The sequence below is a fragment of the Gopherus flavomarginatus genome, chromosome 20 (genome assembly GCF_025201925.1).
Source record: "Gopherus flavomarginatus isolate rGopFla2 chromosome 20, rGopFla2.mat.asm, whole genome shotgun sequence".
Taxonomy (NCBI): Eukaryota; Metazoa; Chordata; order Testudines; family Testudinidae; genus Gopherus; species Gopherus flavomarginatus.
The window spans coordinates 2,096,167-2,122,493 of NC_066636.1; the positions used below are offsets into that span (position 1 = coordinate 2,096,167).

The 26,327-nt window shown below is 48.9% G+C and overlaps 1 protein-coding gene across 1 annotated transcript in view; it reads right to left on the reverse strand.

Annotated features, from left to right (window-relative positions):
• Window positions 1-528: 528 nt before the first annotated feature.
• Window positions 529-26,327, reverse strand: part of LOC127038350 (interferon-inducible GTPase 5-like) — a 43,784-nt gene continuing 17,985 nt past the window's right edge. Inside the window, exons 2-4 of the mRNA XM_050930934.1 lie at window positions 14,547-15,151; window positions 12,879-12,948; window positions 529-1,663 (exon numbers count right to left, since the gene is read on the reverse strand). Coding sequence (XP_050786891.1) covers window positions 529-1,663; window positions 12,879-12,948; window positions 14,547-15,151 — 1,810 coding nt within the window. The remainder of the gene's footprint in view (window positions 1,664-12,878; window positions 12,949-14,546; window positions 15,152-26,327) is intronic.

Genomic DNA, 26,327 nt, shown 5'->3' on the forward strand with positions numbered 1-26,327 from the left:
CAGTTTAAATTCACACCGTACGTTATACCGAAAAACTTTCCCATGTGGACAGGGCCTTTAGCTTCTAAGCTTCACTGGAGAGATGGCTCCCAGTTGGGATCTGGCCCCTCTGACTCCAATAGAGATATAGCAGACCCAGGTGGGGTCTAGCCCCAGTGACCCCAATGGAGCTACAGCCCATTGACCCCATCTGGGATCTGGCCCCAGTAACCCCCATGGAGCTATGGCCAATTTGCCCCAATGTGGGGATCCAGTCCATTAATGTTTGTAAGGTGCTCAGATACTGAAGTGATGGAGGAGCCCAGGGGGACACAGATAGATAGAACTGGATTCAGTACAATTTTATGTTTGTTGTATGAATGTCAAGAAGGAAGCTGCCTCCTTCCTTGTGGGGTGAAATGATGCTCAAGATGGTTTATGGGGACTGGATGTGGGACTCCTGGATAGAGAAGCATGAACCTTTCCTGCTTGAAGTCCAAGACCACATCTGCTAGACAGCAGCAGGCTCATCCAACGCGACATCCAATCCTACATGGTGTTTTCCCCTTCTGCCTCCAGAGCTTTGCTCAGAACCCGCTGGGTGTCATCAGCTACTGAGGCCAAACACTTCTGCAGCATGAAGTACGTGGTAACCAGTGACACCCCTCCAGACACCATGGCACCAAATAGAGGGAAGCTCTTCCACGAATATTCCGCTACCATCACGGTGGTCCCCACCGAATCCAACAACAGCTTCAGAGCCATCATGGGGGTCGTTCCCAAGGACGTCATCATGGCCGTCAGCTTCTCCATGGGCTTCCCAACTTGAGGGGCGAGAGCAGAGAGGGACCTGTCGTCCACGCCGAAGCTGCTGTAGTATCGGAACAGGTGTCTCCTGAAGATGAAGAAGGTGCACAAGAAAGCAATGCCTGGGACAGGGACGGCAGCGAGAAGACATGAGAAAAGGGCTGTTTTCCAAATCTCCCCCTTCAGGGTGGCTTTTTTCTGGTTGATGATGGGTGAGGCGACATCAGGCAGGGTACGCAGGAAGGCTTGTCTCTTCAGGTGCTGCAGCTCCACCTGCAAAGTTTGCCGCAGGAGGGGAAAATCATAGCGAGTGGGTTCCCAGCTGGACACAACAAAAACCTGTGGGTGGCCCACTCCTTCAGCTGCTATGCCTCTCCTGCAGTCCTCCCTGATCTGCTGCAGGATCCTCTCCTCATTGTAGCTGGAGGGACGCTGCCTCCTGGAAGCATCCAGGTCCATGTCGGCTTTGGAGCGCACAAAGTAGAACCTCTTGCCCATTCTCTGGATCTCATGGACCAGCCTGGCGTGTTCGGAGCGGAAGCGCTGGGAGCCGACAATGATGAAGAAATCGTATCGGCTCAGATTGAGCTGCTTGCAGTAGGTGTTTAGAGGGAAATAGGACGTCCCCACCCCTGGCAGGTCCCAGAGCGTGACGCCTGGAAGAACAAGATCTGGATAAGCCTTCGGCTCCGTCATGGTATCTAGCATCCCGGTTTCAGCGGCGCCTTCATCACCAGCACGTAGCCCCCGCATGGCGTTGATGAGGGAGGACTTCCCGGAGCCTGACTCCCCCGTGACGGCGATGTTGAGGGTGTGGCAGTAAAACTCCTGCACACTAGAAATCGCTTCTGTCAGGTTCCCTTGATAGACAGCTGCTCTGAACCCATCGAGAGCCATGGTGCTCAATCTGCTGCAGAGAAGAAGAAACTTTTCAGCTCCTAGTTAATGCAACCTCTGGAAAATCCTACGCCAACAGCGCATTACTTATGGTGGCAACGTCAAGCACTCAAAAGCTAGGAAAAGGCACTTTTACAGTAGTCCATGCAACCTTAACTCTGCCCCTTGTGTCTCTGGCCCAGGCACTGAAGGAAGCAGGGACAGTATGTAAAAAACAGGAGTTGTTTGGTTTTAATCATTATTTATTGTTTGTAGTATAATAGTGCATATGAATCCTGACTGAGATCGGGGCTCCTCGGTGCTGCTCAGATGCCGACCAAGATCAGGGGTCCCATTATTCAGGGCACTGCACAAACCCACAGGTGACAATTTTCACACGATCTCAGCTCCCATGAAGACACAGGAATACACAGGGAGATTTTCAAGCCAGCCCAGCACCCTGTTCCCTGGCAAGGACAATATCTTAGCTTTGAATAGGCAGAGCAGTGCTCAGACCAGTCTTCTCCCTCCTCATGCCCTCTAGGCCGGGGGAGCCACGGAGAGCCCTGCAGCTACTCTGGCTGGCCCAAGGCCTGGCAGGAAGACGGGGAGTGCACCACTTTCTCGGACCCCATCCTGGCTCCACGCACAAGAACTGAGGACACCGGATTCAGGGCCCATGTCTTTCACACATATGCCAGGGGAGAGGTTGAGAAACCAAAGGGCACAGGTTTTTCAGTCTCAACTTCTGTAGGTGAAAAATGCAGATTCGTCGATGATAGGACCAGAAGGGGACTGTGGGGGGGGGGCTTACTGAATCTGACTGCCTGCGGGCCACAGCCCAGTTCCCTGGTATGCATTCCTCTGCAGCCACCCCAAACTGCAGCAGCAGAGGAAACAGCATGTCACCATGCAGTTGGGGGAGATACCGTGTAGTTATAACACACACACACACAAACACACAGAGCAGGGCTAATCATACCCAGCAGGGGGTAGCAGGGACACATGTGCTCACAGACACACACACACACACACACACACTATAGCCAACAGAGGGCAGCAGGGACACATACACAAACACACACACACATGGCAGGGCTCATCCCACGCAGCAGGGACACACACACACACACACTTCAGCGCTCTGTCTGCACTAGAAGGAAAGGTGTGGTGTTGTTAACGTGTGTGAGCTCACTGGTGTTAACATCCTAACGCAGGCCAGGCCAGTTGGAGCTCTGACAGGGCTCAGCTGACTGAGATCACCCATGAGATCCCCCGTTTTAAAGCAAGGCAGCCCTTTTCCCTAATCCAGACAAAGCTTTGGCTCGTTTCAAAGTCACAAGGTGGCTCTCGCCTTCCATCTCCTCACTGATCTAAAAGATCATCAAAGGATGCACCCCATATGACTGTCTGCCCCACAGCCTCCCCATTTAACTAGCGACAACCTCCTTCCTTATTCCCAATGCCAAGTCACAAGCCCCAGTGCTCCCAGCCCCACACAGCCCTGGGTGACAGGGATACTGGGCCAGGCTATGGCTTGCCCTTCTCAGGTGATGCTTTCCTGGCCTGGTGCTGCTCCAGGCTCCCCTCCTGGGGCTTCCCAGTAGATCACTCTGTCCCTCTTGGGCTTCGGGATGGTTTGCAGCTGCTTTTGCTTCATGAGAGCCTGCTCGCTGTAGGGCCACTTGTCTGGAGCTACAGAGACCCACACGCCCTTCTTCCGCTGCCTCTCCACCCTTCCCCTGGAGCAACCAGCACATCCTGTGCCTCAGGATGGGGGTTTAAAGGGGCCATGCTCTCTAAAGCCCAAGGGGTTGCTCTTATTCTCAGTTGACACTCTCTATTGAAGGGGTTAAAAATGAGCAGTTTTTGAGACCTGCAAAAGTTTGATACTAAGGCCTGGTCCACACTACTCTGTTAAACCGATTTTAACAGCGTTAAATCAATTTAACGCTGTACCCGTCCACACTACAATGCCCTTTAAATCGATTTAAAGGGCTTTTAAAATCGATTTCTGTAGTCCTCCCCAACGAGAGGAGTAACGCTAAAATCGATATTAACATATCGTTTTAGGGTTAGTGTGGCCGCAAATCGAAGTTATTGGCCGGATAGTTATAGTGATAGCTACCCACAGCGCAACGCTCCGGAAATCGATGCTAGCCTCAGACCATGGACGCACACCGCTGAATTAATGTGCCTAATGTGGACGCTTGCAATCGACTTTATAATATCTGTTTAATAAAACCGGTTTAAGTTAATTCAATATTATCCTGTAGTGTAGACGTACCCTAAGAATCCCAGTGACCCCATTTCACGCAGGTTATCCCTGAGAGAGATGCAGGATGGGGCTTCAGGTGAAACCTTGCAGCTGGAACTCGTGTCCCGTGTATTGTTAGGGGGGAAGTGGCATCAGAGTTATTCTTGAGGCTGTGCCACAGCTGGTACTTGCCACCATGGGACATTTCATACCGAATGTTTTGAACTAGTGAGCGAGCCAAACCCCACCTGAAGGAACAGAACCTGCAGGTGCTCAGCACTCCTGGAAAGAAATCAGAACCCAAGGTGGATCATCCTGCGCACCAAAAGCTGAAGACACCCAGAATTAGAGGCTACTTTGCCTTATTGTATAGAAGGCTTTGGTGATATGAATGTGTGAAGAACGGGATTAAACAGAAAACCAGAAGGCTCAGACTATGATGCAGCATAATTTGTAATGTGAAGCAGAAAAGCTGTACGGAGATACAGAGAGAACCAGAGAATCATAGAATATCAGGGTTGGAAGGGACCTCAGGAGGTATCTAGTCCAACCCCCTGCTCAAAGTAGGACCAATCCCCTACTAAATTATCCCAGCCAGGGCTTTGTAAAGCCGGGCCTTAAAAACCTCTAAGGAAGGAGATTCTACCACCTTCCTAGTACGGGGATCTGATCTCCAAAAGAAAACTGGACTGGGGCCAGGATGGATTTGGAAGGACCTTAGAGGGTGGGGTAGGGAAGGAGGAAAATGGAGGCAGAGGAGAAGTGACCACGGAGAAAAGCAGATGCTTCCGTCCATGAATGGAGTTACACCCTTCATATCACAAACAATAATGGCCACTTCCACGGCCCCCTGGACTCATGCTCCCCACGGAGCCCAAGCAGAGAATTTTAATGTATGCAAGGGACTTATTGGGTTGGGACGGTGTCTCGTCTGCTGCATCCTCTTCCTCCTAGAGTGGGATGGCCTGCACGACCCCAAGGGGTCCAGAGGCTCAGGGGGTTGACCCAAGACTCAGAAGGGGGTGTCTGCTTCTCCAATACTGTGTCTGCCACATACCCCGGTAGTGTGCATTAAGGTTTGCAACCTTATGTAAGGGGACTGTTGGACCCTTACTAAAACTCAGTGGCGGGTTTTGGTTGGCTATCTCCCAGTACCAAAAGGAATCATAGAATATCAGGGTTGGACAGGACCTCAGGAGGTATCTAGTCCAACTGCCTGCTCAAAGCAGGACCAATCCCCAACTAAATCATCCCAGGCAGGGCTTTGTCAAGCCTGACCTTAAAAACCTCTAAGGAAGGCGATTCCACCACCTCCCTTGGGAACCCATTCCAGTGCTTCACCACCCTCCTAGGGAAAAAGTTTTTCCTAATATCCAACCTAGACCTCCCCCACTGCAACTTGAGACCATTACTCCTTCTTCTGTCATCTGGTACTACTGAGAACAGTCTAGATCAGTGGTCCCCAACCTTTTTGTGGCACATTCATGTTTTCAGAAGAGTGTGGCGGGCGCCAACAATTTTTCAAGGCTTATTTTGTTTTTGTACATTAAATAATACAAAAAAAATTAATATTACATAACATATGAATCTAGAGAGAAGAGAGAAGTCGGAGAAAAGCTGTGAGGACAGACAACAACAGTGCCCTCCGCCCTGGAGTACTCTGTCCCCAGCAGGAGCAGGGCACCAGATTCTCTTCTCTGCTGGGCACTAGGTGGGCCCCACACCTGCCAGGGACTGAGAACACCAGCGCCTGCAGTCCCAGAGTTCTCTGTCCCCGGCAGGTGTGGGGCCACGGCTTCTCTCTGGCTTAAGCCGTAGCCCCACACCTGCCAGGGACCGAGAACACCGGTGCTTCCAGCCTGCAGCCCCAGCGTTTTCTGTCCCTGGCAGGTGTGGTGCTGCATCTTCTCTCCCCTGCTGGGAATTAGGGAGGCCCTGCACCTGCCAGGAACAGAGAATACCACGCCTGCAGCCTGAGTTCTCTGTCCCCAGCAGGTCCCCTGCTGGGCACTAGGCGGGCACATATGAATGCCCCGGTGGGCACCATGGCGCCTGCGGGCACCACGTTGGGGATCACTGGTCTAGATCCATCCTCTTTGGATTCCCCTTTCAGGTAGTTGAAAGCAGCTATCAAATCCCCCCTCATTCTTCTCTTCTGCAGACTAAACAATCCCAGTTCCCTCAGCCTCTCCTCATAAGTCATGTGCTCCAGCCCCTGATCATTTTTGTTGCTCTCCGCTGGACTCTTTCCAATTTTTCCACATCCTTCTTGTAGTGGGGGGCCCAAAACTGGACACAGTACTCCAGATGAGGCCTCACCAATATCGAATAGAGGGGAATGATCATGTCCCTTGATCTGCTGGCAATGCCCCTACTTATACAGCCCAAAATGCCATTAGCCTTCTTGGCAACAAGGGCACACTGTTGACTTATGAGTCAGCCAATCATTGCAGAGTGGAGAGATTATCTTCCCAGGTGTCTGTGAGGGCTGCAAGCATCACCCACTTCAACGTGATTCATTTCAAACAGGACTTTCTTTCTTTCTTTCTTTCTTTCTGCCTGCCTGCTGAGGATTTTCACAATCAAGATCTGTCTGCAACCACTTTGAGACACTTATTTCTCTCTGGTCAGTGTCAAATACAATAAAGGAAAAGATAGGCCGAGGAGTGAGCAGCTTTGCCATTATACATCCGCTGTGAGAAAGTGAAACTCTGGAATCACACGGTAAATGGACATGGAAAGGCCAGAACACACAGGGCTGAATTCTCATTGACATTAACGCCCCTTTACCCCATTCAAGCAGTGGGAGGGGCCTTCCAGTGAGTGCAAATGTCATTTAGGGCCAACTTACAGCCATTGGCCGTGTGGGATAACAGAGCCTGGCTTTACATGAGCATCAGCCCAAAAATGTTAAGACTACAAGAAGCCCATAGCTGGGAAGCCATTAGAGGAAAGAATTGTAAATGTGACACAAGCACAACATGGCAAAGATGAGTATGGGGCAGAGTTAAAGACGGGTGTAGGGCAGAGCTACAGAGGGGCTGAGCACTCACAGCAGCCATTGAGTTCAGTTGGAGTAGTGGGGTGCTCAGCACTTCTGAAAGCCATGCTCAGGAAGCCTCAGGAGGAATAATCAGGCAATGAATAACAGGATCCAGATTCCTGGGCATGAAATCAAAGGGAGTCATCCCATTGAATGGGGAGAGCTTTCTGTCAAGCCCTATGGCTTCAAATCCCCCCTGGGGAAAGTGGACATTGCAAGGTCTGTGCACCACTTAAGCCTTCGAAGTATTTTGTAAGTGCAACTTCATTGGAGCATCAGTCTTTGTGCGACCCAGTTACAATATAATTCAGCTCTCAAGTGGGCTCCATTTGTGTCTCCAATGTGCTGGGATCAGAGTGATCGCTGTGACAGAAGCTCAGGATGCTCAGGTTTCTCCTATGTGGAGGTGAGGGATGGGGTGGTGTAGACGGGTTCCGCCGGGGCTCGACCTTCCCTGAGGGGGAGGGGAGCCACACCGGCCTCGAGGTCGTCCCTGCAATTACAATCCGCTCTGGCCTTTTGGCAGGTCAGAGCAGCGGCAATGTCAAAAGGGGCGCAGCCCTTGGTTCATGCGGGCACCAAACACAGTAACAAGCAGCTCTGGCCCTTTGGAGCAGGGCAGAGCAGTGGCAAAGTCAGAGGGGGCCCAGCCCTTGGTTCAGGCAGGGCACCAAACACAGTTTAAACAGCCCAGGACCATCGGTTCCTCCCACTCTGGGCTGGGCGGCAGGTCCGGTAGGGTTTCGGGGAAGTCGGGCCACGCTTGGTCTGGGGGCTCCTCAGGGCCGTAGTAGGGGCGAGGCGGTTCTGGCAGCTCCTGGTCTCGGCCTCTGGCTCGGGCAGTCTCCCAGCTACGGGCGTCGGCGGACACGTCTGCCCCTGCCGGCGGCAGACCTGCAACTGAAGGCTGGGGCCCGGCTTTTATTCTTCCGGGTCGCCGCCTGACCCTCTGAGGGGCGGGACTTCCGCTCAGCGGCCCCGCCCCCGTGGGTGACTGACGGGGCTCAACCCTCCCTGAGGGGGAGGAGAGCTACACCGCCTCGCTACAGGTGGGTAGAAGGAAGCAGGGCAGGGCAGTATAAAGGCGCAGAGTTAATCCCTTGAACCTGTATTGTATCAGCAACTTCCTCCCCACGCAAGAGCAGCAGAGACAACAGCGGTCTGTTGTCTGTTTGTATGAATGGGTTTCCCCACTCACTAATTTCTGCTCTGCGACAGCAGGACTGACGTATGGCACGAGGACATGACATAGGCATGTTTGGATTGGTGTGAATGAACCACAAAGAACTGTCTCTATATAAATGAAGTTGCCTCAGAGCACAACAGAGACCAACAAACTGGCATTGACTGTGTGAAAGCTTCAGTCACAGAGATCCCCTTGGAACTGTCACCTGATGTGCTGAAATTAGCTCTGAGCCCATTTTGCCTTCCAGCCTGGGCCTCCAGAACCCTGCCTTGTTGAGCCAGACATGCTAGCCTGCTGCAACACAGACCCAGGGTCCAGACCACACCCCCAAAGCTGCAGACTTTAAGTGAAAACAGCTCAGTAGGTAACCTGTGTCCAGCACCCAGACACAGAAGCAGCGCTAGAGTTTCTGGCACCCTAGGCAGAATTTGGAGGGTGGCATTTTGCACGCTCCCCATGGGGCGCACAGGAGCTTCCGGTTCCGCTCCCGTGGCGCCGCTGAAGAAGGACCCTCCACCAAAATGCTGCAGGCGACAGCAGCAGTCATGGAGCTGCTCAATTGCCTGCCACTATTTTCTGCAGCACGTCGGCAGAAGGTCCTTCTTTGGCAGCGCGACTGGAGCGGCAACGGAAACTCCCGTGTGCCCTGTGGGGAGCACACAAAATGCTGCCCCCTGAATCCTGGCACCCAAGGCGACCACCTAGGGTCACCTAATGGAAGCGCCGGCCCTGCCCAGAAACCCCACTCCCAATGGGATCCAAACCCCAAATACATCAGTTTTACTCTGTATAAAGCTTATATAGGGCAAATTCATAAATTGTCTGCACTCTGTAACACCGATAGAGAGATATGCACAGCTGTTTTTGTAAGAGTGTTGCAAGCAAGACACGAGAAGTAATTCTTGCACTTCACTCCATGCTGATCAGGCCTCAGCTGGAGTTTTGTGTCCAGTTCTGGGTGCCACATTTCAGGAAAGATGTGGACAAACTGGAGAGAGTCTAGAGAGCAGCAACAAGGATGATTAGGGGTCTGGAAAGCCCATGGAAAACATCACCTACGAGGGAAGATGGAAAGAACTGGGTTTGTTTAGTCTGGAGAAGAGAAGAATGAGAGGAGACATGATAACAGCTTTCAAATACCGAAAATGTTGTTACAAGGGAGAGGGAGAAAAATTGTTCTCCTTAACCTCTGAAGACAGGACAAGAAACAGCGGGCTGAAATTGCAGCAGTGGAGGTTTAGGTTGGACATTAGGAAAACTTCCTAACTGTCAGGGTGGTTAAGCACTGGAATAAATTGCCTAGGGAGGTTGTGGAATCTCCATCATTGGAGAGTTTTAAGAGCAGGTTAGACAAACACCTGTCAGGGATGGTATAAATGGTGCTCATCCTACCATAAGTGCAGAGGATGGACTTGATGACATCTCAAGGTCCCTTTCAAGTCTATGATTCTATGTTTGTTGCTGCCCAGTATAGAAGGCAGAGTCAGAGCTGGAACCCAAGAGCCTTTGGAAAAGAGGGGCAGGTGATCCTGGGCTCTCCCTTGACTTTTTTTCAGAGGGGTAGCTGTATTAGTCTGATTCAACAAAAACAGCGAGAAGTCCTGTGGCATCTTAAAGACTGACAAGTTTATTTGGGCATAAGCTTTCATGGGCTGGAACCCACTTCATCACTTGAATTTTGTTTTTCCACCCTAACCTAAGGAGCATTAAAACCTGGATTCCAGTTGACTAATAAATACTGGCTTGGTCTGAAAATGCTGCTGTGCATCACGGCAAATTCCTGCTGGCTGTGTCATTTTCCAAAGGGCTAAAGTCTCTTACAGGGTCTCACACATTGGGACCTGCTAGAGAGTCATGGTGAGAAACAAGGGTGCTGAAGCCAATGGACCCAGGCCTGGGGGATCGGAGCTGTGTGGCTTGTCCTGCAAAAAGGCCCAGGGTCTAGCAGAATAAAGGAGAGAGATTTTGTAAAGGCTGAAGGATCAGCACACCCTGTAAATCTGGTACATGTAGCCTGATTTAGGGTGTACTGATAATATTAATTTGGATAATATGGGAATTTAGCTTATTAGTGTGATTTTATCTTAAGAACAAAATTAATAATAATTAGTGTGGGTTTAGACTAGCCAATCTGTTTGATCAGAAGATAACAGTTCTTGTTCTGAATCAGGCTCCACAGAATTTATAAACGACCCTCGGGGGTATGACAGGAAGCTCACACTGAAACAGCTATAACCTTAAAGACTTTTTATTAAAATTAATAATAGTGAGTAAAAGGTAAAATACTCAAGAGTTACAAAGTTACAATTAAATTACTGCTATTCATAAGATACATATGAGAATATAGTATTATATGCAATAGAGCTTTGGTTAACATACTCACACCCTTCCTTGATAACCTGGTGATAAGAGATACACGACCAGCCTTGCAGTTCAGGTTTCTCAATTCTCGAGTGAGTGATGCAGTGCTTAGAAAATGCTAAAAGCTGGTAAAGCTGACTAGGGTTTACTTGACCATCTGGAACTTAAATCAAAACCTAATAAACAAACTAAATAAAAACTTAGAGAAACCAAGCTTAGCCTTGTTCCCTTGAAACTTAAAGTTTAAGAAGAACAAGCACAGCCTACAAATAGTAGTAGTCATCGTAGATAGATAGAGTGGAAGAAGTAAGTGAGAAATGGACACAGAAAGAAATGGAGAGCATGAAGAAGAGAAATGGAGAAAATAGAGATCCTCTGTTGAGGTGGTTACCTCTTTTACAGGGCAAATACTGGACCTCCTTTCTCTTATGCCCAGATTTCATTCTTCACCCACAGAAATGTTAGGGTGCACTTACCCCATAGGCTAGTATGAATGTGCATATTGATGACAGGTATGTACGCACATCAGTCTCTTGTGGTGTACTTGTTAAGTCTGTGGTAAACCCCCCCTACGGCATTCGTCATTGTCTATCAGTCTAAATAAAAGTCATAGACATAGGCATGGGTACTCATATATTTAGGTAACAAGATATAGGTCAACTTTGTTTTCTGAATAAAAGGTCTTAACCTAGATATGCTAACTTTGCTTTAGCTTAACATACAGGATATGGCCTGTAGGTCTCTTGCATTACAGCCAAACTTACTTTAAATATAAATCTATAAACTAATACAATATATCAAATATATATATGCAAGCAGGTTAGTCCTATAGGCTACATACATAGCCCCTAAACCAGCCCAATTCCTCCTTACTTTAGGATACTTGTGCTATAGACTCTGGTCATTGAAATGAGTCAGTCAATTGAGACATCATATGACCCAAGGGCAATGGAGTTTGTTATAAAGTAAATTGAAAAGGCCAGATTCAGAGACACATGTGCAGCCCCCATTGGCATTTGACCCATGGTCAATAGAAACAAACAAGAAAAAGATATAAAATCAGCACTTAGAACTCAAATCGCAGCTTTGCAGACATGCAGTAACTTCAGCTACTTTAACCATAAAGCCTCTAAAACTGATTTAGCAACACTCAAACCTATATCAGTTTACAGCAAAGTGATGGTTACAGGGTTAACTCTCTGCCCAGGCTGCAGATCTGCAGAAACATGAAGATTCAGTTATTCCAATCATCCAGGAGTTTCTGATAGAATCTATTCCTAGTGGCCTTAGAATTCAAAGATGACATGCTGGATACAAGGGTTGGCAGGAGGGCAAAGTCATCTTTGTACTTGGAAAAATATTTTGTGCGGGTTTTTGTTTTTATCTTTACACAACCAGATTCCATTTTAATTGGTTTTGTGCTAGTCCCTAAATGCCACAATGTGGAGCCCATCAAACCTAGCATTTAATAGCAGAGGGAACTTGAAAATCAAGGGAATCAGCAAGTATCTGTTGCTGTTGGTGCTGGACTTTGGTAACAGGTTTGCTGTACTGAATCTGCTGCACTAGACACTTTGCACTGGTGAGAGATAAATGTAAAAGTAAATACTTCCTTAACTATCCCTGTAAGGGGTCAAACATTGATTAGGGAACTTGCTCTCCGTTTCAGGCGGTTCTGTTACTTTACTAATATACCTTTGACCCATTGGAAAAAGAATTCCAGCCATAATTCCAAAGAATCTGGTCTGGCTGCTACCCAGGGTTTTCAGAACCCTTAACTATTTCACTCCAGGTGTCAGGAATAAATCAGCAGGAACACAGCAATTCTGTCTGACCAAAGATTAATGCAAGTAAGAATGTTCTTGTCTAAAACTGCAGTTTATTAGTTTCAAGCAGACACAGACATAAGGAATGGGTTTAGAACAGCTCAGATATTTACCTACATTCTGAGATGGTATCGAGTGCTGGCCAAACACCTCCCTGCCCGGGAGTAGTGTCAGGAGAAATGTCTCTCCAAGGTTAGCTCCAGAGGGCTGCGCTCAAGTACATGCTATTATCTAGATTTTTTTTATAACTAACTTCTGCAAAACACATAGGTCATAAGGACCTCTACTAGATCATCACTGTTTCCTAATTTTTGATAAACTTCTAAAAAAAGAGGTGCTTAGAGTAAAGGTTTTCTCATCCACTTATTTTCTTTCAGTCTGTTATTTACTTTTCTTCCGCTCCCACATTCTGATTAGCAGAAACTGTTGATAGTTTTGACCTTGCCTCTAAAAGCCTGCTTTCAAATTAAGCCTTAACTATATGGTGTTCTACACTAGAACCTCAAAGTGACGAACACCTTGGGAATGGACGTTGTCCATAACTCTGAAATTTTCTGTAACTCTGAAGAAAAGGTTACGGACTTCAGCCTCACAGGGGGGTTGGGCTGCAGCCCTGGGAGTGGGGAGGGGGATGGGCAGCCTAGGCATATGGGCGGGGGCTTCTGACTCCCACGGCACCAGGGCTCTGGGCAGGGGGGCTCAGGGCTTCTGCCCCACGGAAGCTCTGTGGCTCAGGGATTTAGACCTGGAGAGCACTGGGGCTTGGGGCTTCATCCCCACAGCTCTGCTCCCAGTTTAAGGCTTGTGGGTGGCACCAGGGCTCAGGGCATCAGCTCCGCTGCTCCGTTCCCGACTTCAGCTCTGTGGGCAGCACCAGTGCTCAGGGCTCCCCACGGCTCTTCGCCTGGCTTCAGAGGGGTGGTGGCAGGGTGCCGGGCTTGGGGCTTTAGCTATGGGGGCAGGGCTGGGGCTGAAACTGGCGCTCTCCTCGTAGCTAAAGCCCCGAACTCTGACTCCCCCGTGGGGCTGAAGCAGGAAACAGAGCCACAGGGCTGAAGCCCCGAGCCCCAGCACTCCCCTCAGATCTAAAGCCCTGAGCCCCGGTGCTCCCAAGGGCCAGAAGCCCCAAACCCTGCCCCCCAATATGGAGCCCTGACCCACCCACACACCCTGCGGCTGGAGCCCCAACCCTCTGTTACTGAAGTCCTGAGCAGTTTTGCTTTTTTTTCTGTTTGTTTCCACTGCTACTTGACTGATGACTTCTGGTTCAACAGGGTGTCCAGTTGACCGGTAAGTCTGTAACTTTGGTGCTCCTATCTTTGAGTTCTACAGTTTTTCATTAATTCATGGTGGCTGAATGCACATAATATGGCTGCAATTAGTCTGATCACATTCTGGGGTATACACACCCCTCAAAACCAGAGTAGCAAAAATCTGTCTTTCATTCTCCTCTTGTTGACTCTGTTTTTCAATTTTGTTTTTAGGTTGGTTTTCGATGATCCACTTTGAGAGATATGGCAGATGAAATGGGATTTAAGCCTTTTTTTCCTGTGTGGTACCTGTGGATGTTTTGTTGCTGATATGTGTATTCTTTACCTTTTGGTTAAGACAGAGCTTTGATCAGAACATTTTGGGCATCTTCAACAACATCATTCAGAAAGTTGTTCAGCATGTAGTACGTGGTTCCGAAGGAAACTCCTCCAGATAACAGAACTCCAATAACTGGTACAAAATCTAAAAGTTCTTCAGTTATCATTAGTGAAGCAGCACATACAGATGTGGTCAGTAGATGCATTATCCACTCTTTTGATATTGAGTTGGCCATAGGGACTGCTTTAATAACAGACTTCAGTTCTGCAACAGGCTTGCCAAACTTCTCAGCGAGTCTAGCAAGGGAATTATCATCCAAGCCAAAGACAGTGAGGTAATGTTTCATGTTTGCCATCAATATTTCTACATCAGAAGTAAATGAGAGACCTGGGACAGGAATAAGGGAAACAGCACATGATTTAAGGGCCTGTTTCCAAATACGTTTCTTCAGTTCAGCCTTTTTCTTCTCCAGGATTTTTGCTGAGATGTTGGGCAGGGCCAGGGTGAAAACATGTCTCTTCTGAGCATCCAGATTATTCTGAAGTGTATCCTGCAAGAGCGGGAAATCATACTTGTCCCATTTCCAGTTGCAGATAAGGAAAACCTCTGGGGAGACCTCACCCACATCCTTCAGGTTCTTGATGCAGTCATTCCGGATTTTCTGCAGGATCTGCACCTCATTGTAGGTACTGGGCCGGCAGGTCTGACCTGCATGCAAGTCGGAATCCACTTTGGAGCGCACGTAGTAAAACCTCTTTCCCATCTCGCGAATCTCCTGAGCGAGTGTGATGTGGTGGGAAGTGAAGCGCGCTGAGGCGATGATAATGAAGAAGTCATAGCAGCTGAAGTTTACCTGTTTGAGGTAAGTGTGTGGCTGAAAACTTGGTGTCCCGATTCCTGGCAGATCCCACACTGTTACATTGGGGAGTAAAGGGTGTGGATAAGGCTCTGGATACTTTGTTGTTTCAACCTCCCCAGTCTTCGCAGCACCTTCATCTTCATCTCCCAGGCCCCGGATGGCATTGACGAAGGATGATTTTCCAGAGCCTGGCTCTCCTGTGATGGCGATGTCAAGTGATTGATTTTCTAATGACTCCAGCTCCTCCAGTTTTGCTGCTACTTCTGTGATGTTTCCTGTTTCAAAAGCAGCCTTCATCTCTTCCAATTCCTCTTGGGAGAGCTTTCCAGCCATGGCAGCTCCTGGCAATGGTACAGTTGGTTTTAACCTGAATATCTTAGAAAAGGAATAGAAAGATTCTAGCAATTTATTATTTTCTCGCAAATTCAAAACAACCTCTTCTCATGGGAACCCATAGTTTGTTGGGAGTGAAAAAGATAATTTCACCAATCTCAGTTTAATGTGAATGAGTTTTAAACAGAGTCAGATCAATTTTGCTATATATCCATTGCTGAACAGACAGTGTTAATAAAGAGTTAAGCATGCCAAGCTCTGCCTCCTGTCTGGGGAGTGACCAAACTCAAAACTATGACCACAGGGAGATCTATGCAAAGTCAAGGCAACACCTCCCACAGCACACACGTCTAGCCACCCTTAGCTCTCTGCTAAGAAAGATTTTTGTTTGTACTGTTGTTGTAGCAGTGTCCGTACCAGAATATCAGAGAGACAAGGTGGGTGAGGTAATATCTTTTATTTGACCAGCTTCTGTCTGAGAGAGAGACAAGCTTTCAAGCTGCAAAGAGCTCTTCTTCTGGTGTGGGAAAGGTACTCAGAGTGTCACAGCTAAATATAACATTGAACCAACAGTTTATCATAAGTAATTAGCACATATTCTAAGGAACCGTTCAAGGGAAGTTGTCCATTAATACCCAAAGGTGTTAACTGGGTGTTAATGGGCCATAGGACAAAGTTAGTGGATTACAAGATTGTTGTAATAAAACGTAAAACCCATGTCTTTATTAAGACAATGAGTTTCAGTGTTTAGAAAAGTTATGAATTTAAGCTCCCAGACACTGAGGCCTGACTACACTACAGAGTTTTGTCAACAAAAGTCAGCTATCACTGGCAAAAGAGTGCAGGTGTACACACTCGAATGGCCCAATAAATTGAATTTATTGAATTTATCTAATTCTTTTTTGAACCCAGACCCTGCTCCCCAACCCTGAGCCCCCTCCTGCACCCTTACTGCCTCCCAGACCCTGCACCCCCAGCACTGCTGAGCCCCAGGACAAGAATGGAGTAAAAAAGAATGAAAAGTGTGATACTGTTGCAAAAAAAGCAAACGTGTTTCTGGGATGCATTAACAGGTGTGTTGTAAACAAGACACGAGAAGTCATTCTTCCGCTTTACTCTGCGCTGGTCAGGCCTCAGCTGGAGTATTGTGTCCAGTTCTGGGCACCGCACTTCAAGAAAGATGTGGAGAAATTGGAGAGGGTCCAGAGAAGAGCAACAAGAATGATTAAAGGTCTTGAGAACATGACCTATGAAGGAAGGCTGAAGGAATTGGGTTTGTTTAGTTTGGAAAAGAGAAGACTGAGAGGGGACATGATAGCAGTTTTCAGGTATCTAAAAGGGTGTCATCAGGAGGAGGGAGAAAACTTGTTCACCTTAGCCTCCAATGATAGAACAAGAAGCAATGGGCTTAAACTGCAGCAAGGGAGATTTAGGCTGGACATTAGGAAAAAGTTCCTAACTGTCAGGGTAGTTAAACACTGGAATAGACTGCCTAGGGAAGTTGTGGAATCTCCATCTCTGGAGATATTTAAGAGTAGGTTAGATAAATGTCTATCAGGGATGGTCTAGACAGTATTTGGTCCTGCCGTCAGGGCAGGGGACTGGACTCGATGACCTCTTGAGGTCCCTTCCAGTCCTAGAGTCTATGAGAAAAGGGGAGGAGAGATAAGAGAGAATGCTCCCCCCATGGGGGGGGGAAATGAAGCTCAGCACAGTGCCCCACTAGTTCTAAATCCACCACTGGCAGGTAGCAAAAGCCCATGGATAAGTGTAAGCAGGGGTCTCAAAGTCCCAGCTCATGGGCCATCTGTGGCCGGAGACCCTCCCCACTGTCGCCTGCAGCGGAGAGACACATACAGCCATGCTGCCGGCAATGTCTGCCCCATTGGCTAGGGGACAGGGACAGAGTTACCATCACTAGTCCCTGGGCAGAGTCAGCCATGAAGGCAGCATCATTAGTTGCCAGGCAGAGTTAACCATGGAGGCAGCGTCACTTTTTTCCACAATGAATATAAACAAAATACCACACACAGCTATTTGATGCACACCTTGCTGCAATCCGGAAGGTTTCAACTGCTCCATCACTGAGGCCGAACGTCAACAAACAGACAGAACTGAAGCATTACCAAGTGTCTGGCAAACACTAAAAACTCTCGGGCGAGCAAAGAATTGTATAAAGTTGTATGACAGTTTTATTATTTCTAAGAAATTTGAAATAAAAAATCAAATATAAATGTTTTCTTTTCTGCACACCATCTTCAGTGACATTATTGGCCCACTGGGAGGATTTGAGGACTGGCCCTAAGGCAAATGGAATCTGAGACCCTTGGTGTAAGGGGACTGCTGGCCCCTCACTAACACTCAGTCGGGTGTTTTGGTTGCTAGTTCCCAGTACCAAAAGAAAGGGGAAGGGTCAATGGGAAATCAGGACCCTGAGACTGACAGTCCCCAGGACCAATGGGGAGAGGCCAATGCTCCAGGTCAGCCTGATTGACAGGGCAGGCTAATGAGGGAGTCAGGAGGCCAGGGGGGTTCTATCCTTGGTGTAAGCTGCAATTGCATGGGCCAGTCAGAGTGAGGTCGAGCTAAGGAGCGATCAGGGGCCCAAACGGAGCCGGGGAGCAGAGCCGGGCCGGCCAGAGGGGCCAGAAACATAGCCCAGGAAGCAGACCTGCCCTGGGAACAGAGCTGTGGCAACCAGAGCCAGAGGGGCCAGAGAAGCAGCCCAGGGAGCTGGAGGCAGAGTGGAGCTGGAGCTGGAGCAGGCTGGAGCCGGGTGCAGTGAGCAGCTGGGCAGAGCGAGGGGGACCCTGGGCAGTGGGCCCAGCGCAGCAAGACACTCCCAGCCATGGGGCCCTGCAGGACAGACTTGGGGGGGGATTGTAACCCCGACGGGGTGGGGACCACGTTGGGAAGCAGGGCCCTGCCACCCAGAGCCTGAGAGTGTGTGGCCACCGCCAGAGCAAGTGTTCAACTCGCAGCGTCCCTGCAGCACAGCCAGGTCCTGGGCAGGGGCCTGGCTGTGATGTGTGAGAAACAGACTGAACTGCCCTGATATCCCAAAGACGCTAGTTGTGATGTCCCCATGTCAGAGAGCGGGGTGATGTGTTTTCCTTTAACCTTTCCCATTTTTTCCTTATTTTAAAAAATTGGTTGCTGTTTTATAAACTGTATTTGCGTTGAACTGTACGTAATGATCAGTGGGTCAGGGAAGCATACAGTGCAGAGCGAGGACCCTGGAATGGGGACACCCAGGCCCCTGCCTTAAGTGACCACGACAGGTTTGGGGGTCAAGCCCCCCTGGAATCCTGGGCCCAGCCTGGGCCCAGCCTCTGCCATACAGGAGATGGAAGGGGAGCCCTCGAGGTCAAGCAGGCCTCTGGATAAAGGACATGGAAGCGATGACTCGGATCCTTTCACTAGCCCACTTCACCAGGCTAGTGTATAAGGCAGGAAACTTCCTCACAATAGCAAGACCATTCCCCCACTTACATAAGTATAAAAAAGGTGACCTCAATAGAGGGATAGTTGTTGGGAGGGACATGGGAAACTGCAAAAGAATCAAAGGAGAATAAGAAGGAAATCAGTTGAGAAATATGATCACCACAAATACAAGGAGTATTGGGAATACAAGGACTGTATATAACCTGCATGGCTTTAAATCACGTGGTTAGTAAAATGAAGGAGAAAAGGAGGAAATTACAATAGAACTTGGAAGAAGAGAAGGAACAAAACAAGGAGTTAAAACAACAGCTGGAAGGTTTCAGTAGTTTAAACACCTGCTTGTCTTCCAATCCGCCGGTGACAAAAGATAAAATTGGGAATTCAGGAACAATTCAATCAGGAGGCAAAGGAAAACCTGGGGTGGAAATTGCAAGCAGCTGATTTGAAAAGTGCCTACAGAATCCTGCAAAGTCAGTTACAGCAGCAAGACTGAAAGACCATGGTCAGTGTAAGTTTAAATCCTTCTCTCTCAAGAGACAGGTCAGAGCTTTCAAGGGACAGAAGCAGCTTTAAGACTAGATTGTCTGCTCCCCACAGCACCTCATATCTACCCCTCTCAGAGGATGTTTATTGGGATTGTCAGCAGGGCCGGCACTGCCATTAGGTGACTCTAGGCGGTCGCCTGGGGCGCTAGGATTCGGGGGGTGGCATTTTGTGTGCTCCTCACGGGGCACACAGGAGCTTCCAGTTCTGCTCCAGTAGCGCCACCGAAGAAGGACCTTCTGCCGACATGCCACGAAAAACAGCGGCAGGCAATTGAGCAGCTCAATGACTGTGGCATTTTGGTGGAGGGTGCTTCTTCGGCAGCGCGATGAGAGCGGAAACAGAAGCTCCCGCGTGCTCCGTGGGGAGCGCACAAAATGCCGCCCCCCGAATTCTGCCTGGGGTGCCAGACACCCTGGCGCCGCTCCTGATTGTCAGGGGTATGGTTATGAGTATGTGGAACTGTGGCTAGATGAGGGGAGAGAGAGAATATAGTTAAGATTCCTGTAGCCGCAGGGAGAACAAAACAGTCTAAACCAATAGCTGCCAAAGGTCACTAGAGTTTGATTGATTTAGGGGAAAATCTGAGGAAGAAGCCCAAGAAACAGAATCTGAGGACGAGGAGGCAGAGCCCAGCGGCATGCCTTGACAACCGCTAGGGCCTTCCTCTAGCACTAAAATAAACAGATTTAAAACTTCCACTAAAACTGAAGGGTCAGAGACTGTTACTAATATTAAAACACTTACATCTGTAGCACAACTTGTGGGTCACATGCAAAAAGGGGACTCCATCTCTCTGCATGTTAATAGAGTTAAACAACAAAAGGAGCTACATCATTTAACTGAAGAAGACCTGATTAAAATACTGCAGGTGACAGCTGAGCGGCCAGCATGGAATGTTAGAACTGGCCAAAAAGGGCTTTGATGAACCAGTAACGCAGTTCCAAGGAATTCTAAATCCTGGGCAAACGGGAATTACTCGGATGGCAAATATTAAACAATCACTAGGGGAGCACCGTACAATTTATTGTCAAAGGCTGTCTGCTGCATGGCAAATGAGTAAGATAAATGACACTGTGAATTGGCATCAGGACCCCCAGTTTGTAAATTTGGTAGTTAACAATGCCAGCACTGGGATCAAAAATCAAATGGAATGAGCAGCAAAACCAGACACCCCTCGAACTGACGTTTTGGGTGTAATGCCGAGAACACACGAAAGTTTCATGGCCAGTAAGGCTGAAGCAGGGAAAAATAAAATCACTGATAACATAGCAAAGGTGGAAGGACCCGAAGGGTTAACCATGAGCAGGCAAAGCCTCCAGGCCCAGGGTTTTAAGGGCAAAGGAAAAAAAAATCTTGCCTGCCTGGAATTCAGCTGCTGTTCCTTAAACCCAGGGGAGGTTTTAATGACATACAAGCTTAGGAATAAATTCTAACTGGCCGCCCTCTGGGCCACAAAACCCTCCGCCTACCAAAGGCTGGGCAGGGGAGAAAATGATAATAGCCCTCAATATACACAGCATGCATCCCCCGCACTGCATCAGGAGAGGCAGGAGATCTACCCTCCAGGCCCTTACCAGCACCTTAGGCAGCAAGTAAATCGGCTGCCTCATCAAACTGATGGAGTAACTACAGTTCACAGCCGAACAAATCTGCCCTGGGAGTATCACAGACCACACTCGCTGCCTCACCAACCCCTCTCCTTCGCAATGAGAGTGTCCGGCCTCATGTAAAGCTTTTTGTCTTTTGCAACTGCAGAGCTGCGGTCGCCCTGGGTGTTCACCTCTTTTAGAGGCCACCAATCTGCTAAATGACACCAGAGCTTCCGTTTCTCTTTTGCATGAAGTTAACCCTTCTGTAGCTTCCTTTTCTGCTGGAAGCTTTTAGCTTTGGAAACCTTTGCTACGCCTCTGCCTAGGAGCAGCAGGGACATTTCACCGCTGCAGGGAGCTGCCCGAGGTGAGTGCTGTCTGGATCTGGCACCCTGAAACCCCTCCCGTGCCCCTACCCCCTGCCTTGAGCCCCCTCCCACACCCAAACTCCCTCCCAGAGCCCCCACCCCCTCCTGTGCCCCACCCCCAGTCCCGAACCCCCTCACACACCCAAACTCCCTCCCTCCACGGGTAAGTATAACTCTTGGTCAAAAATTCTGGTTCATTAACTGGCATCCCTCATTCCCCCAACATGCCAAAGCTTTTACTGTAGTGCAAAAACTACTGTTTCTTTGGTCCATCGGGGTGTCCTCTGCTCCTGTACATCCACAAACAACTCTCCTCTTGGGCCAGCGGTTAAACCTGATGGGCCCTGCAGACAGGGGGTGCCATTTAGGGAGGGTGGGGGGATCCCCCGAGCTCTGTACCACATTTGGGTGAAGTTTGCAGCAGGAGGGAAGATCCTGCTCCTCCTCTTCCCCCTGCCTGGCTCCTCTGCTGTGCGAAGCCGCAGCGCTGTCCCTGCCACCTCCAGCTTCTGCTGGCCAAGCTGCTTGGGAGCAGGCCCCTGCCTCCTGATCTGCTGCACACAGCTGGGCAGGGGCTGATGTCGGGGTGTCCCCCTCCCCCAGCTCATGTACCTGGTCTCTGCTGAGCTGGGGTGGGGAGACCGGCTGTCTGTGCCGGTGCCTCTGGCTCAGGAGTGGGGGCTGCAGCTGCTGCTGCACTGAAGAAGTGTTGAGGCTCCTGAGTGGTCGGTTTAAAGCAATGGGTCCCAAACTTTTGAGGGTCACATGCCCCCTTATCCCTGCCAGGGCTGGGAGCGGGGCCAAGGCTTGCGGGGGATGCAGACAGGGGTAAGGAGGCCAAGGCTGGGGCCACAGATGGGGTTGGGTCTGGGGCCAGGAGCGGGGCTGGGATGGAGCCACAGCCAGAGACTGAGACTGGGGCAGGGGCAGGGCTGGGAGCAGAGGAGATTGGGGGCAGGGCCAAGCATGGGGATGCAGCTGTGGGTGGGACCGGAGCAGATCTAGGGGTGAGGAGGGGCTGGGGCTCTCCCTCTCCACTCCCCATGGGGGTTAGTCTGGGCTGTGCCCTCCTGAAGGTTCCTCTGTGCCCCCCTAGTGGGGTGCACCCCCCCCACACACATACACACACACACCCCGTCACACTCACACACTCCCCCAACCAGGGGAAACCTCTTTACCGTCAGCTCCGATGCACAATGATTCTTCTGAGTTCTGTGAAGTTGCAGAGGCAAATCTCCAGCTGTATGATGTTGAGCCTCCCCTTCTCTCCTCTATATATGGGAGCAGAGCCCATCCGCATATGGAAAGTGAAAGTGCAAGGTGAGTGAGTTGCGAGTGTGATTTCCAAAAACTGCTGCAGGACCCTGAGTCAGTAACATGAACCCTTAGCTAACAAACCATCCTGGCGTGTCTCTTTTGCTGCCCTTGGTTTATCTTTGCGGACTCTCACCTAAGTTCTGACTCAGACGTCATCCTCTGTAGCTGGTGAGAGCTAAGGGGTGCAGAGCCCCTGGAGACCCAGGACCATGCGCAAGAAATGTTTGTTCTTGAGGGGAAAAAGGGGCCAGATGAGTTTGACCTTTTGAACACTGCTGAGTGTTCAGGGAATGTAACAGTCATGATGAGAATATAGGGAAAGTGGGTGGATTCTAATTGCTGTAGGTCCCCCCAGCTTCCCCCCAGCACCCTCCAAGATGCAGTGCCCCCCCGTGTGTGACAGATTCAAATACATATCTCCCCCACAAAAAAAATAGACAATAAATATTCTTACCAAATCACAAAGCCAAAAAGAGGGGTGAAATGATTCTGTTTGTAACAAGTTACTCTCCTTTAAAGTGTACTGACTGACACAAACCAGAGGAAACCTACAATATTTCGTAGCAACGACATAATCTGTCAGTAGATGAGAATGTCTGTGAAGCTGAAGGAATCTATTTTGTCACTTCTTGAAAGACGCCCCAGCCTCTCGTGGACTTCTGGGAAATGGATACAACCAGAAATAGCTTCAGCAGCCTGGAGCGGCCTCCTTGCGTTCCTGGTCTGCCAGCTATAGGTTTCCCCTTTCATATGGGGCTGCCATCACCGCCCCTATGAAACGCAGCTCTCAAACTGCAAACCTGCCAGGGTGTCACACCAGCCAGCAAAATGGTGGACAAGTGACTGAATTGCGAAATGCCTCTATCTTGGTGACTCACACCATGATTCACAGATTATCATGTTTTTTTAAGCACAATTTTATAAAGAGAGAACTTTCCCCCATGCAAATCACAGCACTCCATACGCAAGCTAAGGTGTTGTCAGAGCTCGAACCCTGGATCTGTAGGCCCCTCGCTGAGACTCCTACAACTAGTAGTGAAGACCTAGAAACAACAAGAAACTGGAATTAATTAGCAAACTTGACACTATCAGACTGGGTCTGAATAGAGACTGGGAGTGCCTGGCTCACTACAAAAAGTAATTATCCCCCTTTTTGGTATTCACACCTTCTCCTCAGCTGCTGGGAGAGGGTCAAATCCCCCCTGATTGAATTGGCCTCACTAATACGGGTCCTCCGCTTGGTAAGGTAACTCCCATCTTTTTATGTAGTGTAGTTAGTGTTGTTATACCTGCATACTGTAATTTCCACTCCATGCATCTGAGGAAGTGCGTTCCAGCTCACTGAAGCTTATGCCCAAATAAATTTGTTAGTCTTTAAGGTGTCGCAGGATTCCTCAATGTTACTCTCCCAGAAGACCTTGCCCATTAGTTCCCTGAGGGAGTCAAAGTCTGCTTTTCTGAAGTCCAGGATCTGTATTCTGCTGCTCTCCTTTCTTCCTTGTGTCAGGATCCTGAACTCGACCATCTCATGGTCACTGCCTCCCAGGTTCCCATCCACTTTTGCTTCCCCCCGTATTTCTTCTCTGTTTGTAAGCAGCAGGTCAAGAAGAGCTCTGCCCCTACTTGGTTCCTCTAGCACTTGCACCAGGAAATTGTCCCCTACACTTTCCAAAAACTTCCTGGATTGTCTGTGCAATAGGATTGTCCTAGGATTCTATGATTTACACCAGTGCAAAATGGGTCTACAATGCTGCTATTCTGGATCCATAGAGCTGTATGCCCGCTTTGTACAGGTGTGAATGAGTTTGCAAGGTGCAGACAATGGAGAATCTTTCATTGCTCAAACAGCCTTGTCTGATTCCCAGGGAGCTTTGTGACAGTCTCAGGAACCAATTTGGATCATGTGCTCCTGGAAACTGAAAGCAACAGGCAGAGCTTCCCCGTTCCCAGAAATGAGAGGAAGCCAGAAAGTGAGGCTGGCTCTGAGCCACCAGACTGCAAACAAAATTCCTCCAGCCCTTAACTCTTGCAAGGAAACACAGGCGAGGTCCTGGCATGTGGAGCTGTTTAGCCAGCAGCCATCTGACAGCAGCTCGAAAGCTTGTCTCCCTCCCCTACACAAGCTGAACCTTGGGGTTCTCTCTCCGCTCTGGGAACTTCCCTGACCTCCGATCCCAGGTCAACTCAAATGCAACTTATTAAACACCAACTGTAAACAAAATAAGGAAAAAAGGATAAGCATTAAAGGAACAAGTAACACCCTCCCCCCCTTTGGGCACAGGGACACCACAAGCCGCTGTCTCTGGCACATGAGATAAATTAAACGTCTGTTCTTCACTTTTCCCAGGCCTCTCTCCCAGGCCCTGCATGAGCTGTGGTGTCACTGTGGTTCAGACCCCACTCTGGTGGTGGCCACATGCCTTCAGGTGCTAGGGGACAGGACCCTTCTCTCCAACATCGGCCTCCTCTGAAACATCACTATTTTAATAACGATTAAATTGTTATGAATGACACAATTACATTATGAATTACTATATAGTAAAACCATTGGAATCACCGACAACATCCCAATTTAAAGACATTATGTCCCACTGTAGTTTTCTAGATGAAACGGTCAGCAATTATTTACATCTAGTTTCCTGGTAGGGTCTTGATGGACACTAAGGATAGAGACATTATTCAGTTGCCTTTGTCCCACTGATGATGGGAGACAATTTTTAAGTCATCTGAATCTGGAGGAGGAGTTCAGGATGATACAGGCACAGTGAGAAGGATTCTTATAAAATTGCAGTTCTCTGGAAACATAGAGCTTCCAAAGTACTGCAAATGACTCCAAGGTCTCTTTCTTGACAGATGACAGCTAATTTAGGCACCATCATTTTGTATGTATAGTTGGGATTATATTTTGCCATGTGCATTACTTTGCTTTCACATAGAATTTCATCTTCTTGCCAAGTCACCCGGTTTTGAGTAATTTTGTATCATCTGCAAATTTTGCCACCTCACACTTTACCCTGTTTTTGCAGACCATTTATGAATATGTTGAATAGGACTGGGCCCAGTACAGATCCCTGGGGGACACCACTATTTACCTCGCTCCCTTCTGAAAACTGACCATTTATTCCTACCCTTTGTTACCTCTCTTTGAACTGGAGTGCCTGGCAGTGCTTTCAGGATCATCTAAGGATCCTTAATTTAATTTAATGACAAGCCTTTTGTTATCTTAATAACTCTACCTCTGATTAAAAACTGCCTGATCCAAAGGCAGAAGTAGCACAGAACTCATCACATTCCAGCTCTGGCTTGCTGGCTTGCTGGCTCTGGCTTGCTGGCTTGCTGAGCACCCATTATTGTTTTTGTCTCTGGGTGCTTGAGCCCCGGAACACCCATAGAGGCGGCGCCGATGTTGGAGCCCCTAGTGGGCTGAGGGAATAAAACTTTGGTGCTAGAACAAAACCAGCTGTTAAGGGAAAACTCCCCAGGACTTTGCTTCAGGGGTTGAAACAAGAGAAGGAAGTGACTTTTCTCTAATGACTCAGGAGTCAGTTTGGACCGTGCATTTGCATCAGACTCCAGTGGAAACTAAAAGCAAAACTCTGAGCTGCCCCTTTCCCAGAAATGTCAGGAAATCAGGATGAGGGGTGGGCTCTCAGCCAGCAAAAAAAACTCCTATAGCCCTTAATTTTTTCACAGGCAAGGGAACGGCCTGTGAAGCTGTTTAGCCTGACATCCATCCATCCAACGGCAGCTTCAAAGCTCCTTTCTCTCCCCATCAGAAGTTGGGTCAATAGAAAATATCACATCATCCACTTTGTTTCGCTCATAAAATCTGGCATCATTGTCTCACTTTTGTCACATTTCCCCAGGTGAAAAAATGTCAGATAAAGTAGGTGAAACTTCCCTTTCCCTCTATGTTCTACCTCTGCCGGACACGCCTGTGCGTTGG